Source organism: Bombus huntii, chromosome 14 (assembly GCF_024542735.1).
Source record: "Bombus huntii isolate Logan2020A chromosome 14, iyBomHunt1.1, whole genome shotgun sequence".
NCBI classification, from domain to species: Eukaryota; Metazoa; Arthropoda; class Insecta; order Hymenoptera; family Apidae; genus Bombus; species Bombus huntii.
In genome coordinates this window covers 1078393-1095305 of record NC_066251.1, presented here as the reverse complement: position 1 = coordinate 1095305, position 16913 = coordinate 1078393, and the positions used below count along the sequence as shown (strand labels likewise).

Genomic DNA, 16913 nt, shown 5'->3' with positions numbered 1-16913 from the left:
TCGTGCAGTAACGATCGGCAAGGATTTTCGTGACTCGTTTTTTTGCCGCGACAACCAACAGAAACGCTCGTAGAACAAAGACGCATTCTACGTTTCGTTTTTACTTTTCCATAAATAATCGCCTTATGCCCGTTCGTATACGCTGTTCGACCGGACCGTGCATACCATCGTGCAGATAGCATCGTTGACGACCAAGTACCTGACGTAGAGGAACAGAAGGCACAGGACGCGTTCGCGTAGAGAAAGCGGCGAGTTTGGTGGAGAGCCGACTTGGAGTGGCTATTCAAAGTCGAACCGGCGTGCAATTAATTCCTGAACGCGGAGAAAGCGAATCGGGGCGGCCGATAGGGCGCACTTGTGACCCGCGTCACGATCGTTCGGCCAAAAGCTGAGTAGTCCGGACCCGAACTCGCTTGTCTCGAAACGCCGCGGGCACTCTAATTCAATGGACGATTCCGTTACGTACACCGTAAGCGACGTTATTGTCGTGGCTACGAACCTCTCCAAACCGGACCCCGCAAAGCCAAAACGAGACGTCAAACCGGCGATTCTGTGCGCGGAGTTATCGATTCGCAGCGAGTCGCGATTCATTCGAAAACTAATTTAACGTTCGTTAATGCACGGATATCAAATTTGCGCCTAATCGAATTTCTTCGGGCAAACGTCATCGTTGCCTTTCTCACGGTTCTCATCGATCGATTTTTCATCAATGGAATCGCGCTCGACGAACCATTGGAAACGCGTATACACGAGCAACGTAGTTGTTAACTCGAGATAACGACACGTAATCGAAACCCGTCTATGCGTTAAAAAGTATCGGCGTTGAAGGGAACGTGCAAGCACGCGAGACACGGGGTTTCACATAGAAGCTTAAGTCGAAGTTTTCATCGACGAAACGGCTGATCGAAGTATAACTGGAAGGATAAAACAAGCGGTGAGATGCAAATCGATACAGCCCCACTGCCAGTCCCAAACGAGTACGCTGCATGCTATGTACCTTTGAAGCGCGAGGACCGAATGGCGAGTCCCTATGCAGCCCAACGGCGATAATTTGCAATTCGCATTTAAAACACGGCCGTGTGTCGGCTTTTTCGCGTTGGCCAGTCGCGCGTCGTAACGCGTACCATCGCGATTAAAGAGTCCTTCCACGTTTACGTAATTTGCACACGGAACTGACGCGCTTGGCATTTCCAAGTCCATTAAGATCATAGTCCGGGTAATTAGAAGGACAATGTATCTTGGTTCGTGAGTGGTGGATTAAGCGGTACGACCGTGGAAGAGATTAACCACTGGGAATGGTTCTTTCCAGCACGGTAACTTATAAGCCAGCCACGTACGCGAAACGTCCAGGACTCGCGGGCCGAAGTTACGTTGTGTAGAAATTCCGCTTCCCAAAAAAAAAAAAAAAAAAAAAAAAAAGAAAAAGAAGGAAAGAAGCGAAAAAAAAAAGAAAAAAGAAAACGCGATGGGACGAAACGGAGAATCGTACTCGGTCGAGGCTCGCCTCGAAATCACGTTAGGACGTACGAAAAATTGCGTCTCTCCGAAGGAAATAATTCAAGCAAACTCACCTGCCGGTCTCTGTGCACTGCTCGCGTAACGATACATTACGGACGGTATATTTTACGATGCAGAGAAAGGCCGGCCCTCCGTGGAATAGCCACGCGTACCGTCACCGTCGTAAAATATCGCACGAGCTTAATTAAACGCAAACCCCTTTGAACCGAGCACCGAGCGCTAGACAGGGTCTCGTTCTCTCGGTTCTGCTCGGTAGCTTAGTGACTCCGCTGTACCGGCCACTCTACCAATCGGATTCGCCACACGTACCACCTGCTTTCTTTCTATATTTACCTACTTATTTATATTTATCGTTACGTGTCGTTTGTCGCTTGTTCGCGGCAACCGGATCCGATGGAATTTCTTCCGGGTACCTCTCTAGTAGGGAGGACCATGGGAAAGCGAAGAAGAAAGAAAGGAAAGCGGCCACAAAGGACGGTACAATGGAGTTTGCGGAGCATTGTTTGAACATCTAGTACAATCCACTCGCGTCCTCCGTACCCCGCCTCTTGGTCATTCGATCGAGCCACAACTTTCCAAGCTTTTCTTCCTTGTACTAAGTAATGGTCGGTGGCTGGAGTCAAGTCGAACACGGGTCGACTCGAAGGTCGCAGCGAGATTTTATCATAGGAATGTCATTCGGGACAGAGTGGCGTTCAGTTTTAATGCTTTCATTGTGCGCTTCTCAGTAGGTCAAGCGTTCGGCGGCATTTGAATCGAAAGAGATCCTCGGCAACGGTCACAAAGACGCCGTTGCCAGCTAGCAAGCATGCGCTAGATCTCGCGCTTCTTCAACTTTCGGCTAGTCCTCGCACCCCATTTCTCGAAAGTTAGAAGACCAAAGGGAGAGATATGGCTGCCGTCGGTGTCTAAAAAAAATACAAAAAATTTGTTTCCTCTTTCTGTTACAGTGACTGGGCTGAAGCTGCTTTACATAAGCGTCCCGCCGTACTCCTTTAGGGGCCAGAGTGCGCTTCTCGAGTGCAGGTAAGAGTACTCGGACGTGGTGCAACGTCGTCGAGCGGCGTCGTTTTCAAAGAGATTCTCGCTGGTCCTTCCGCGTCTCTTTTTTTCGATCGACCGACGACGATCGATCGTACAGATGCCACATTCGGGAACGACGGGCGCGAAATCATCGCCGGCTGTGTACCTGCCGAAGCAAACGCGTACGTCGTTGTTCGTAAATGTCGGGACGTTCGAAGAGACAGAAACGGCTGACATACAAATACGAGCAACGAGGAAGCTGACGTTATTAATTGAAAAATATTGCTTTTCGTGCAGCGTCGCGTTCGCTAAGTACGTTGTGCGCGAGGCTAACAGGTGTCGTAACGCCTGCGAACGATGGCGTCGTAGGAACCGTTGGCATTTTTCGTCTGACTCGACGTGGCGTCGTCGCGCGCCAGTCTCCCATAACGATTCTACTTTGCTGGCGACGTTTTCAGCACGCGTTCAATGCACGCGAGATAAATCGATTCGCGGTCATCCAGCGAATAAATCCCTGGAAAACGACAAAGCCGTTGGAGTCGGACGCGAGCGATCGAGCGGTCCGATACGAGTGGGAACCGCAACGAAGAAACGCGAAGACGGGTCGAGCGATTTTTCTCTCTTATTTACAGCAAGGGAAACCAGACGAGAAGAACTCGTAAAGACATCGATAAGATGCCAGCCAATAACGTATCGAGTTTACGCTTAACGTCCGAGCGAGACGGTAAATAAGATTAAAAATAAGACGAGAAGAAGAGGATGGATCGGTAATCCCTTGGAGCTAGGAATCTCGATATCTTTCCGCTCTCTCCTCGCGCTTTATTTATTTATACTCGCAATATCGTAGACCGCAATCCGAGCGGCAAAGCTTCCTCTTACCTCTGTTGGGTTTCTCGCCTGAAAAAGATGCTTCCCGAGGCATCCGAGCGCGTACAATCTTCGACTCCCGCGAGATCTCTTTCGAATTCGTTCGCGGAACCCTGGCCTCCTCCTTGCGCGTCTGCTTCGTGACGTCCCTGTGCCATTTCCTCTTCCGGTTACACGGCAATCTTGCAGATTTCGTCCACAGCCACGAGAGCTTCTCGTTGAATAAGGGCCGAGTTGCTTCCAACTATGCAGAACTTTCGTTCCGTTGTCTATTGCCTGGAACACGAATTCGAACGCCTAACTCGAACGAACGTTTCGCCCTCCAGTGAACGCGAGTTGGAGCGCGCAGCCTGTAGCGTCCCTGCGTCGATCATCGTAGCGGTCCGTTCTCCCCGTCTTCGTCGGGGTTGTCGTATGGCCGGTAATTGCGCGAGTCCAGTAGTTAGCGCGGAATCAAAGTTTCTTCCGGTAGGAAACGACGGGTCTCGGCGAATCTCTGTTAACGAATCTCCATTAACCACGATTCATAGGCGAAGACGATGCAAGGCATCCGAGTACTTGGCTATCGGTGTTGCTCGATCGTTTCTTTCTCCTTATCTTTGTTTCGTCGTTTATAAAATCTAGCTCGAAGCTTCGGACATACAAACAAATGCCCATACCGATAGCTGATGTCTTTCGACTTTTTCCAAACCGCAGTATTTTCAGTACGCGATCGATCAGAGATTCGAATAACTGTAGACGACAGTCGCGTGAATAGCGCCGAACGAATCATTAGGCGAACGTCGGCTATAGATTTTAGAACTGGTCGAGAGTCGGTTAATACAAGAAGCGTTTGTGAGAAAATCGTGGAATGGTCGTAAAATGTTTGCAAACATGTTTACTGGTGAGTACGCGCCTTAACGGTTACTACAGCCAACTAAACCCTGCGAAACTTCCGCAGAGTTGACCAAACTGCCGTTCATTCCCATACCAGACGACATCTATTCCCCTCGCAGAGACGGAACGCGCCGAAGGAGTAACGCGACGTAGGGCACGAGGCTTTAAAACCCTCCGGCATAAAGCTTTCCATGGGAGTTTTAAATATCATAGAGTCGTTGATAGGACAGAGTTTCGAGCAGAGAGTTGTTTTCGTAGCTTTAATAAAGTCATACGGAATAGCATAACGCACGGTATAACACGCGAGTATCGAAGAACAGCGACGAACGGATAAATTTCGTGGTGTGATTTCGTATTTGTAATCGCGTCGGATTAACAACTCGATCGGTTCTCGAGATATAAAACCTGAAAGCTCTAAATTACGAGAAATAGCGAATGGTATCTGTTTCATCGCGGAGAATGCGTGCGCGTGATCGTAATAGTAAAAACAACGTCGTCGACTCAACGTGCCGCTGACCATCCCGTGAGACGTTGGAGCCTGTGAGATAGGTCAGTAACTGTAGGCGAGCGTGTGAGATTCGATCGCGGAAATAGGAAGACGATATTAAAACGTTAAACATTATGCTCCGCTTTAAACGATGATATCTCAGGAATGGAAAGTCGTAACAGTATAAAACTGAAATCGTTTTAAAGAAGAGAGTTTCCCGTTTCCCGCGAGCTTATTACCATAGCGAAGATACGAAGAACTTTGGAATAATAATCGTACAAAGTTTCGGCCACTTTAATACGTTATCCGCAAGCTTGAAAATACGCGTATCGTACCGAAATACGTTATTCCATTACTTGCGAATTAATGTTGCGCAATAGTACTGGTAAATACTTTTAACTCGAACGGTAATGCGCTACATGTAAATTAGCATGATATCTGGCTTGTTTTCGATACGATAGATAGAATACGGTAGAAATATCGATCATTCGTATTAATTTCTCTGTTGATTTATACGGATTGTTTTCGGGCTCGTACTAAAACACGAAAGAGTGGTATAAATCTACATGAAAAAATAAATCGAAAATGTGGAGTGACATTTTATCGTAGCATTATTTCGGAATAAATCGATAATAAAAATCTGTCGAATACAAGTACATTTACACGTGATCTCGCGCGTTACGCCTGCATACATACGACACGTGTCGATGTAATGCTTGCTTGAAACACTGTTCGTATTTATCGAATACCAAGTAATGAGAAATGAGACACAAACGTATACATCACGCGATAATTTTATTTATTAGTATTAAAATTCTGAAAAATCATTTACTTTTTGTCCTACTTTTGCCCTGGACATTGACAAAATGACAAAAGCTGAAGGTTTAAACGGAATATGCCAGAAAAATTTGTCTACGTCGTATTCGAGTACAGCGCGCGTGTAACCCCACGAATCCTGAGCACCGACTTACTCGGAAACGAGTTTTCGTACAAGAAAAATTCTACAGCTTCGATTCGATCTTTCACGCAGGTCGTCGTAAAACGAAGCTAACGCTCGTTAATCGCGTATGTTGTAAGAAACATTGAATTATCCGAGAATCTGTTGAAAGTTTTCAAGATTTATTACACGTATTTTACTAAAACTTGTCTCGTTAAGGCTCGCGCTGGAAACTAGCGAGTGTCAGGTGACTCACAGACAAGAGCGTACATCCGTCACCTTCTCGATCGTATCGCCAAAGCCTTTGTCGTAACACGACTTAAATAATCGTTAAAAGTCACGCGGAACATCGAAATACACTTTGGAAAAGATGGAACCAACGACCGTGGTCGTGGATTAACCGTGTAACGTGTCCTCGATGATATTTCGTGGATCCTTAAGCTCCGCGCGCGTGCCACCATGTTAATTAAGACGTAATGAAATTATGGTGCCAGCATTGCGCGTCCTACAATTACGGCTAGTCGGAATATGCATTCTAATTAGTGGCGCGGACTCAACGACTTTTCACGAAGAAAATAAGGTCGACCGTTGGATATCGCGCGCGCCTGCATTTCTAGTGGGTACTTGTTTTCACGAGCAATGTAAGAAACAGCGAGCAATTGCCGAGTCGACTTTGATTTCCAGGGAAAATCGATTTTCGCGAACGTGTCGTCGACCTAGACCGCGAGATCGCTCGATAATATCCAGCGAGACGGACGCGTCGAACCAAATTGCACCGTTGATCGCGAAAACCGATCGATCGAATCAACGCGTTGATCCCATCCGCGTAGCCAGCCAGTTGCCGAGCAAAATCCCAAGATTAATTCACAGAACGCGAAGCCGTGCGCAAGATAGAGATTTTTCCAATTTTGGTCTTAAGCGTTATTTTTCTTGGGACCAATGTTCGCGTCGTATAAGATCAACGCGTTATCGATTGTATCTCGGACGCATCGGAAAATCTATCTAAGCGTGATGGAACGGCGAGGAGAAGGACGAGAAACGGAGAAGAAAGTCGCAACGCGAGTGGAGCGCAGGTTGTCGAATGGAGTTGTTCGAATTCGCGAATCGGTCGTGCGTTATCGAATTATAAAGTTGAGAAGCAAAATTCGTCAGTCGGAGTGGCATATCCTGCGCGCCGCTGGCACGTATCCTCGAACAGACTCTATCGAACTATTACGTTTTGAAACTCAATAACTTGAGAACAGCGAACCAGCGTAACGTTGCGATATTGAATTGAAACTTTTTCGTTATTCTTGTATTTTGATCGATCGATTTAGCCCCCCTAGAGATTAAAAATATCGCCTCGTTGCCTTTGACGTCGAGGCACAGATTATCGTCGGAAGAGACAGAGATCGGCGTGTTTTCGTCGTCGTTTCGTCGTCGTCTTCTCGTCGCAAAATGTAACGAAGCAAAGATCGTCGTGTATCATCTAACTAGTCCTACTAGCCTAATAATAAATACTGTTGCGTATCGCTTCTTTTTTTTAGCATCGACGCTGCAATCTTGAAACGATTTCGCTTGCGAAGAAGACGCACGTACCGCGCGACGCGCCACTCGAAACAATTTCAGCTTATCCGATAAAATATTCATCTATTTTCTAGCGCTTTAAAGTTATAGCTTGACCCAGTTGCCAGAAACGTGTCGTACGCTGTGTGACTCGCCGTTGCTTTTTTTAGATTTTAATTTTGTAAGTGGGCAACACCGATACGCAAGTAGCATCGGTAGACGATCGAACGTTATTATCTTGGTGCCTGTACCGTTGTATCGACATGGCAACGAAATAGCAAAAGGCACGTGAGATCTGTGTAATCGGAGTCTGAGCTCCGCTCTATACGTCGAGAAATTCGGAACGAGGAGAAGGTGTGAGAGGACCTTGGCGTAGCAGGTCGCCGTCTTTTCACTTTACGACCGAAGGTCCAAAGTCTCGCGACTTTCCATTTTTCCCAGGTATCTACCAGCCAAACGAACGTACTCTTTCCGACTCTTCGTTCTTACGTTCAGTTGTCGTTTCCTTCCGTTCGGTTTCTTTCAAACGGTGGAACGTGACACGTTCGCGCGGCACTTTTCTCCGCGTCCTCGTTCCTCATGGTCCTGCCAAAACAACCAGCCATTCGTATTCTAATCTCATTCTCCTTCTCTTGTGGAATAAGGCTCGCGATAGCTGGTTCATAGGCCGCAAGAGCGAACGAAACAGCGGCGGTATCGTTTTCCTCTCGTCCCTCCCTCGTTTCTCGATGTTCAAGCAGCCACGGTACGACGATCGGCATCGAGTTTTATAAAGTGAGGCTGACGCGACATTCTCGACGATAAATACGGTCGATGTCCTGTTTATTCTCGGACGTCTTGGGAGGCGCGTCGAGGATAGGACCTACCGAAAGTCGTTTGAAAAATGGAAGGAAAAGAAGGTGGAGCGGCAAGGCGAGAACGGCAACGAGACGATTTGCGTAATTAACGAGGTTCGAAGCTAAATTGACATTTCGCTCGGAGTGTTGCGCGGTACTCGGCATCTTCTCGTACGCTCTTAAAATCGATGTGATTTATTCAGAGGACGCTAGGAGTCGGTAGGTCGTGTCCAGAGTCGCAGAGTCGTATTCGATGGAAACGATCGTCGCTTGGTCGAGCGGTAGGCGAGGAAACGGGCGAGAGGATGAAAGCGAAGAGGGGGGGGGGGGCGGGAAGGCGTCGTTTGTTTGGCTCGGTATCCTCGATTATCCGGGTCGACGTACCGTTTTTCTCGACAGAAGCGACATTCTCTCGCGGAAAAAGGAAAGAGTTGGACGACGAGCATGTACACGAAGTTCTTTGATATTGGGTGCCAGTGAAGCGCCAGGACGGCAGCATGACGCAGCAAAGAGACGGGGATCGTTTTCCGACGTAGGTATAAATTGCAAATTAGTTTACCGTCCCCAGCGAGCGCTCGGTTGTTGGTTTATCCGGCGCGTCGCCTCTTCTCTTCTCCGTATCCCGCTCCTAACCTCGCTCCGTCCTGTCTCGTTCCGGCAACCCGTTTCAGCTCACCTCGTTTCATTCTCCGTTCCGTTCTCTGTCCTGTTCAATTCCGGTTCGCCTGTTTCGTCCCGCTCCAAACGGCATTCCGAGCGGCTTTAACGGGGCGCGGAGACCAACGACCAAGTTCCTTCGTGATTTTGGCGCGCGAGCAGCCGTCCCTCCTCGTCTTCTTGCTCGCACCCGTCGAAATTCCGGGAAATTTCATCGCCACGGAGATCGCGAGCGAATCCTTCCGAGCGCGTCTAACGCTTCGCAAGTGTTCAACGGAATCTTCGAATCGGAAGCAAAGTCCGAAGACTGAGTGTGCGATGGACTGTCGTCTGCGACGTTCTACGCCGAGACGCACTCCTTTCTCGAGACGCGTAACTTCTCGAACAGAAGAACGATCGACTTCTCTTCGTTACAAATCTTCCAACTTTGCGCAACTTCTTCGAACGGCCGGCGAATGGTAGTCGAAGGCGGAAAAACGCTTTCTCCGAGCTCCGTCTGGGCCATCGAACGAGATGATAGAGCGACGACGGACCGAAGATAGTTGGGCAATTTTCCAACGTCAAGAACGCTTTTACGCGCATACAGGGTACGACGTACAGTCGCGATACGTCGAAGCTACAGCCCTTCCGCTGCTGCACCGAATCTCTCTCCGCTGCGAACAATGGGGTGCCCGGTGGATATAAAGCAGCTTCCCTCTTGCGCGTTCTACCGCGACTCGCAAATCCGACACGCGATAATTTGATCAAAGAACAGAGAAATTTGCCTGGCGCGCGGTCCTCTGCACCGTCGCTGTAGCTCGTTGACGAGCGGATACCGTGCGCGCACGTGCATACTCGACGAATCGAATCGAATCGGATGGAATCGAGTCGAAACAAAAGATTTCCGCTTTGCCGTGTACGAGGCAAGGTCTCGGAGAAAGGGAAAGCAAAGGGAAGAGAGGAAGAGGGTGGAAAGAAGGGAAAGAAGCAGATACGACGGAAGAGAAAATTGGTAGGATCTATATAGAAAGGAGGGAAAGCTGGGAAAGCCGCCACAAAGAGAAAAGAAAATGGAAAGGCGGAGCGTGAGAGCGCGCGAGCTTGGAAATCCGAGGGGAGGCGAAGGGGGAGTTCCCGCAGGACACGACCCGGCAAATGAGCCGGAGGATGCAAATCAATCCCACGACGCAGCCCTCCAAATTGTGCACCTACGCTCGAATGCGGCAATCCCTTTTCCGGTAGCTGCAGCTGGCAACTAGGGAGCTACCTCCACGGCGGCGACGGTGACGGCGATGGCGACAGCAGCACCGGTGCCAATGCAAGCGGAAGCGGAGCAACCCCACCCTACCGGATGCCCCCCTTGGGTACGTCGGCTATGCAACGATGTCACTATGCGACCGTGTCGCTTCGCGATGGTGCAACGATCGAGCAACCGAGCAACCGAGCAACCGAGTAACCGGCTAGTTGGCCAACAGACTGTACAAACGACGTCGCGATACAACATCCTACAGCGGAGCATCGACGTATTCCATACGACGGTGCACGGTATCTAACGGTAACGCGGCGTGCAACTACCTTATCGTACTCTTCTCGTCGTTGACTCGACGATATAGAACGCCTACGTTGAAACGTAATCGACCGACTCTCCGTTGCAACGCAATTTAACGAGTTGAGAGAATGGCAGAGAGGAAAGGGGTGAAGCCGACGGGGTAAATTCCGAAAGACGATTACGATCGAGACACGAGGCTAGACGCGCACGACAATAAGAGAAACGACGTTGCATCCAGCCATCTAGGAATGCCAGAGGAGGAACAAAATACGACGCGGATAAAATTTAATCGCTGGTAAACGTAAGCTGGTCTTCTCGCTGCTTTGTTATCGAGACGATCGCCGCAAGCAGAGTGTGTATAATAGATACGGTCCAATTCGAGGATGAAAGTACCGCGTATTAGTCGACGAGTTTTCCAACGAGCGAGTTTCGCCGTCGCGCGTTATCCGCGATCGTTCCGCCGGATACGGTCGATGCTATTACGCGAGGCAGCCAGCGAATCCGAAAAGCAGGACGTATCGCGCCACGGTGACTCCAGACATCGTCGCTCCACTACAACACAAACGTGCCAGTTTAATTACTTTACAAATATTAATTATCGCGTTGCACTCCAGCTCGCGCTCCAGCGGAATAGCCTGTTGCGCTTCGCGATTTTATCGGCGATTCCGATAGCGGAACGCGAACGGTATCGGTGTTGACGAACGACGATCACCGAGGAAGAACGGCAGAGTGGAGGTCGATTCGATTTCGTTACGACGAAGGAAACGATCCGAGGAAAAAGAGGCAGAGACAGAGAGAGAGAGAGAGAGAGAGAGAGAGAGAGGGCGGAAGAGACGAAGAAACCACGTTTGCTCGTAAAATCTTCCGGACGTTCGATTCCGTGGAATTATCCGAGCTAAAAGATTTCCGGTTTTCGAAGATGGGACGCGAACGGAGAATCCTCCGAGGGACCTTTTTTTTTTTTAATTCCCCGACGGGAGAACGATGAACGAGAGGAAAGCACTCGATTAGCAAATTGATGCGATTCGCGACGCTACGCTTGGATCGCGGATGTTGATCAATTACCGTAATTGTTGTTCGCCAGGTTGGAAGCTTGTCACGCGACAGTGGCCCGTTCCTTCCTTCGTGCCGGGCATCATTGTAATCACGTTAAAGCGCATACCTACGGACGAACACGTAGCTCGCACGATTCTCGGCAACCGCTGTCTCGTTTATCGTGCGACGCGAGAACCCGAATCGTTTTTACCTGGCCGTTGCCACCCTTCGCATTACCTGCGTCTCTTCCTTTTCCCGTTGCTTCTTCCCCTTTGTGGATGGAAAAACGTTCACCGGCCTTTTCCAAAACGCAACAACGTTCAGTTACGTAACATTCGCGAACCGCAGAAGACCGAACAGCCGGGATAACGAAACAAAACGAGACACCGAGACCAGATGAGACGATTCCATGGAATATCGGATAAACGAACGAAATCTCCGATATGTAAAGCAAAAAATACATCAAACGCGCGCTCGATACTTCAAATACGTTGCCGGAAACCGGTAACAGTTTCCATTACTCGCACGGCCCAACCATCGAAACGGTCTACTCTGCGACTAATCGAGAAACGATTCCGCGGTTCGTACGCGTCACGACTACCGTTTCATCTGCTTTCGTCCTCGGTCTCGACTAATCGATATTAACCAAGAGAAACGCGCCGAGGATATACAAAGAGAGAGAGAGAGAGAGAGAGAGAGAGAGACAGAGGAAGGGAGAGAAAACGAAATATTTATTTATTTGTTTAATGGCCATTCTGTTTCATATCCAGTAATCTTGATAGAAATAATTGAAATACGATGCGATGACACAACTATACATGCAAGAAGAACCTCTTCTATATACAAAGACACAGAACGTACATATACGTATAATAGCACCGGCGCATCGAACATTTCTCAGAAAATTCAAGAATCGATACCAGGAAGCGATTAATCGATCAGAACCTTGCGTTTGCAGAGAGTGAAGATTACATGCAAAGTAATATGCAAGCTCTCGTTCGCGAAACGCGTTTGAACGCATTCCTATTACAACATTAAACGTGTGAATTCTTCGCGATCGAGCGTCCCGAACGAGCCTGAATATTCCAGCTCGCCCAACAACTTTGTACCGTTCTTTATTAGAAAAAAACTTCTTACTCTTGCGTATTGTCACGCGCGCGAAATCCCGGGCGCAAACAAATGGATAAACAAATGGTCGAGAAACTATTCAACCGGCGCTTTTCTTAACGATAAGTCACGCATCGTTTGCTCTCTTGTTTCAGATACGACCTAGAAGCGGACAAGCTTTACTCCATCACGTGGTACAAGGATCACGAGGAATTCTACAGATACGTGCCTAGAGGGGAACCTACGAAGCACAGCTATCGCGTCGAGGGCGTTAAAGTTGACGTGAGTTGAAAGCTCTCCTGTGTCCCGCAACGTCGCGCACTCTTGTTCCGACTTTGGTATCTGATCATCGTATTGCCACGTACCACGCGCGCGACATCCGCTGTCCGCGTCTTCTCCGTCTTCTACTTTACGGATTATCTTTGTACAATTCCGCTCGACGCTCGTGCTCGATCGGAGCGCGATTAACCTTCCCGTGATCTCGACCACGGTTCTCTCTGTCTGACTGTCTCTCGCTCTCGCTCTCGCTTTTCTCGAAGACAGGACGAAGACGAATCAACGAGATCCAGAAGGAAGAGAAGCAACGATTCGCGCATGGCGATGCCCCCGTTACGAGAACTAACAAAGCGAGCGTCATCGACGGAAATTCCACTTACGAGCGATCGGTAAAAGTACAGAGGGAAAGAGCAAGCAGTTACTCGGCTCTTTTATCTCGTATCCAACTTCAATATCCAGCGTATCTGTACGCGCGTATAGACGTATTTTTGTATTACGCAATGCGCTGAAACGCGCGCAATTACATCCGCGAATATGCGTCGGTGGTCCGATCTAAGGTAAACGTTTCGCGAATGTGCTTCTCTTTTTTCTCTCACGGCTGTCGACGTGTCGCGAAATTGAGTTCAGTCGGTGGGAAAGTAACGAAGGTTTGCTGGATACGAAAATGACGCGACTCACTACCATGTTATTGTTTTATTTAACAAGTTTACTTTTGGATTATGTTTTTAGCTGGAACTTTTTACGTTACGTACACCGGCGTTTATAAGCGAACCACTCGGAAATATAATGAAAAGCATAAAGAAGCGACCACGTTACAAACGCTATTTTTTAAATTTGCCTCGAGACTTGCTGTTACTTGAGTGCCATCCACTTGTAATAAATCAACTCGTGGAAAACATCGACAACACCTGTACCTGTGTAACGAAACTGAGAAATTAACGAAAACTAGAGTTCGCTGGTTTGTCTACCGAGAAGCTGAGCCGCGTGACAGAACGTCTACCAGTCCCGTGTAACAGATTCGCAAAGGAAAGATTAATCGATCGGTATCGCGTGTTTATGAAATCCGTTTGAAACGATCTGTCGCAACACTGAGCCAACGTGTAATATATTTAAAGCTCTGGTCAAATAATTCCTCGATTCTTCTGCGAGTCACGCAAGGATAACGACTGGGAGATCGTAAGCGTCGTTTATGCGCATACAGAGTCGTAACAAGTGGCTGCAAGTTGACGAGAAATTGGCTGGCTGATCGTAAAGACGTTCGTTTACTCTGATACTGAACGAACAACGAAACCAATATCACCGGCAGTGCGGAGAATTTGCGTTTTTGCGAGTCTCGTTCAAAGGAGAAAAGGTAGAACATTCGCGTACGCGTACAAATGCGACCAGGTGACGATAAACTAGGAGAGTGTTCGAATATCGAAGCGTTTCGTGTCACGCGATAAACGTAAAAGTCAGCCATTACCGGTTCCTCGTGTAACCATCGGTTCATGAGTATCAGGATATTTACGAAACTTCTGAGTTACAAAATTTCTTCGGTTTCTACCTTCCGTTTATATACGTTTCTCAAATTTTATCCGTCGAGGTTATTTGACGTGTAAACGGAGAAACTCGCGGATAAATTTTAAGGTAGAAAATATACTTAAATAGAAGCGTAATTCTAAGTAAGAATACAATTTCAACTGGTCCAGATCCGCACTCTAGCTGTGTTACTCGATAACTGAAAACCCCGAAGCCAACGTCGCCTGTCTCTACCGTTTACGGTCTGTCTTCGTCGCAGTCTTTCGTCTATACGCTGTCGATAGCTTCGGCGCTTGAGAAAACTAAACAGACCAGATGTAGAGTTTTCTTAGAAGTGGTGACCACTTCGACATTATCGATATTAATTATGGCGATCTTGTTTCGTTGGAGCGTTGACCGAGCAACGTTCCGTGAATATAAAACTCTGGTCGATTAATCGTCGTTTCCATAGCTTCCTCGACCCTCGGACAAAATGTCAGGTTACGTACGATATCGGCGCGTGTTCTAGAACCCGCGAGCAAGAATAGAGACCTGGAATTCGACCGCGGTAACGCGGCCGATCACCATGCGGAATGTAAAACCGAGTCGCGCGCTTGTTCGTTGAAGAGATGGCTCGTCCACGGCCGAGACGGCACCCAGCTTTGAACGTAAGAAGCCTCTATTCAATTTCCCTTTCCGAATTTTATTCCACGTCGTCTATAAAAGTATTTCATCGAACCAGTTGGAATGGACGGAGTAAAAAGGGCGAAGGAACGACGGGGTGGAAAAGCATAAAGTTCGCGATACGTTTCGATATACGTCGACGAGGTGGATGCGCGTTGTCCCCGTACAGGTGGAACGAGGTCGCCTTTATCGTGCCGAATAAATGTTTGACGAATCGGGACGAGACTAGGAAGAGAGAGAGAGAGAGAGAGAGAGAGAGAGAAGGAGCGAGATCGCCGCCATCTATCGTGACTGAAGGAAGAGCCACGCGGTGTAAAGTCGGAAAGGCGGAGGAAAAGCTCGGAGGTTAAGAGGAAGAAAGAGCTGGGTGAAGGATAGGAGCAACCGTTGGCTAACCGATCGATTTCTCGGATCGCGCGATGTGGTCCCGGAGGCCGTGGAAGGCAGAAACGGATCGCACGAGACTCGTCTATTCTCGGTACGATACGTCCGCTTCCGATTCGCGTTTTGGAAGGCACGAAAGTTCCGTTTTCCTCGACGCTCGTTAATATCGGCCGACGCGTAACGAGCATTACGTGAGTCGAATCGGCTCATCCTTTTGCTCCGTTCTCGAGATCCAGAAGAGAAAAGGAAGAGAAAGAGAGAACAGCTATTAATCTGACTCGGTCCAATGGCTCTCCGATATCGACAAAGAAATTTCTCCGTGGACAAAAGCGAGCGTGTCTTTTCACCCCTTCCATCCGGACCATTCCTCCACTTGGATACGCTCACGTGACACTTATTGGAGTAGCAGGAATTAAGTGGATTTAGCGGGCGGACTCGTATATTTTTGCTCGGGCTCTCGACTTTTAATTTTCCCTCTCATTCCCCCTCCCCTTTTGCTCCGTTACGTAACACCACGCTTAATTTCACTATCTGAAAATTTTAAATCGTGGCCCCGATTCCCCGCGTTTATTTAACTCTGCCTCCGCTCCTGCCGCGCTCGTCCGGTTAAAGGTCGACTTTACGAAGAATAGAAGAAAACCGAATGGCAGGACAAGCTGCGATTACCCCGCGAACGCGCAGGGTATCGTGGCGGACTAATCGACGACTAGCGGAAGCGATTAAGCGCTTTATCGACCAGAGATCGTTTTCCCGACGACGCAACGCTTTCACGCCGTTTTCCCAGCGTCAACCATTTCGAAACGTCCCACGGTAATCCCCTCGTTCGTTAATTCCCTGTTCGCTAAAGACGAAGAATGTGTGCCGCGGTTCCCTTTGAAATCGTGTTTCGTATCGGAGCGAAACTTTTCATCGGCTAGGAATCGAAGTCTCAAACCTCGAGCTCTCTCGCCGATGCTTTCGCGAAACTTTTTCCCTCTGTCTTGCTCTTTCGTTCGAAAGTTTGGCCTTCCGAGACAGCGATCCTCTCGTTCCGTGTCACGACGCGTTTTCAAGAAATGTAGCACACGCGAAACAGCGGCGAAGAACGAGTCACGTTTTATCGGAACGCATCCGACGATGCAGCGACGTGCCGCGTTTCTCGCTGAATCGCAGACACGCGTGTCTCTCTATCTCTTTTTCCCTTTGCTCCCCGAGCGACCTAAATCGTTCGGCCGAAGAGTCGCGTTCACCGGACGAAATAACCCCGAAGGTAATGCGATTCTCTCCGACATTTCGACTTCCCTTCACCCTGCTCCCTTGTTTTCCCGCAACTTTTCTCCCCGTTCTCCAACGTAAATCGATTTGTCGATGAAGAAAGTTTGCGTTCGACCGAGTCTCACCGCGGCGGAATAAACGTCGACGTTTCCCCGCGATCGCTAAAAACTTGTCGGCAACTCGATCTGCGCGCTCCTCGTCCAGATTCCGTTGGACTTCGTCGGACGATCGGATCGTCGCGACGCGGACCGACCGCGTGCAAACGGGAACGAAGAAAGGGGAATATTCGTAACGTTGGAGCAGAAAGATCCGCGCGTAGGGTAAACGGATTAGCAACGTCGCGATTCCATCTATTGCGGGTCTTCCCTTTCCGTGCGAGCTTCCAGCGATCGGATGAATCGC

At 48.7% G+C, this 16913-nt stretch overlaps 1 protein-coding gene across 4 annotated transcripts in view; it reads left to right on the top strand.

Moving 5' to 3' along the window:
* The window catches only part of LOC126873561 (uncharacterized), a 143197-nt gene that overhangs the window by 114672 nt on the left and 11612 nt on the right, over positions 1 to 16913 (top strand). For all 4 annotated transcript variants that reach the window (XM_050634584.1, XM_050634581.1, XM_050634580.1 and 1 more), the window contains 2 exons: positions 2469 to 2544; positions 12572 to 12698. In XM_050634584.1, coding sequence (XP_050490541.1) covers positions 2469 to 2544; positions 12572 to 12698 — 203 coding nt within the window. The remainder of the gene's footprint in view (positions 1 to 2468; positions 2545 to 12571; positions 12699 to 16913) is intronic.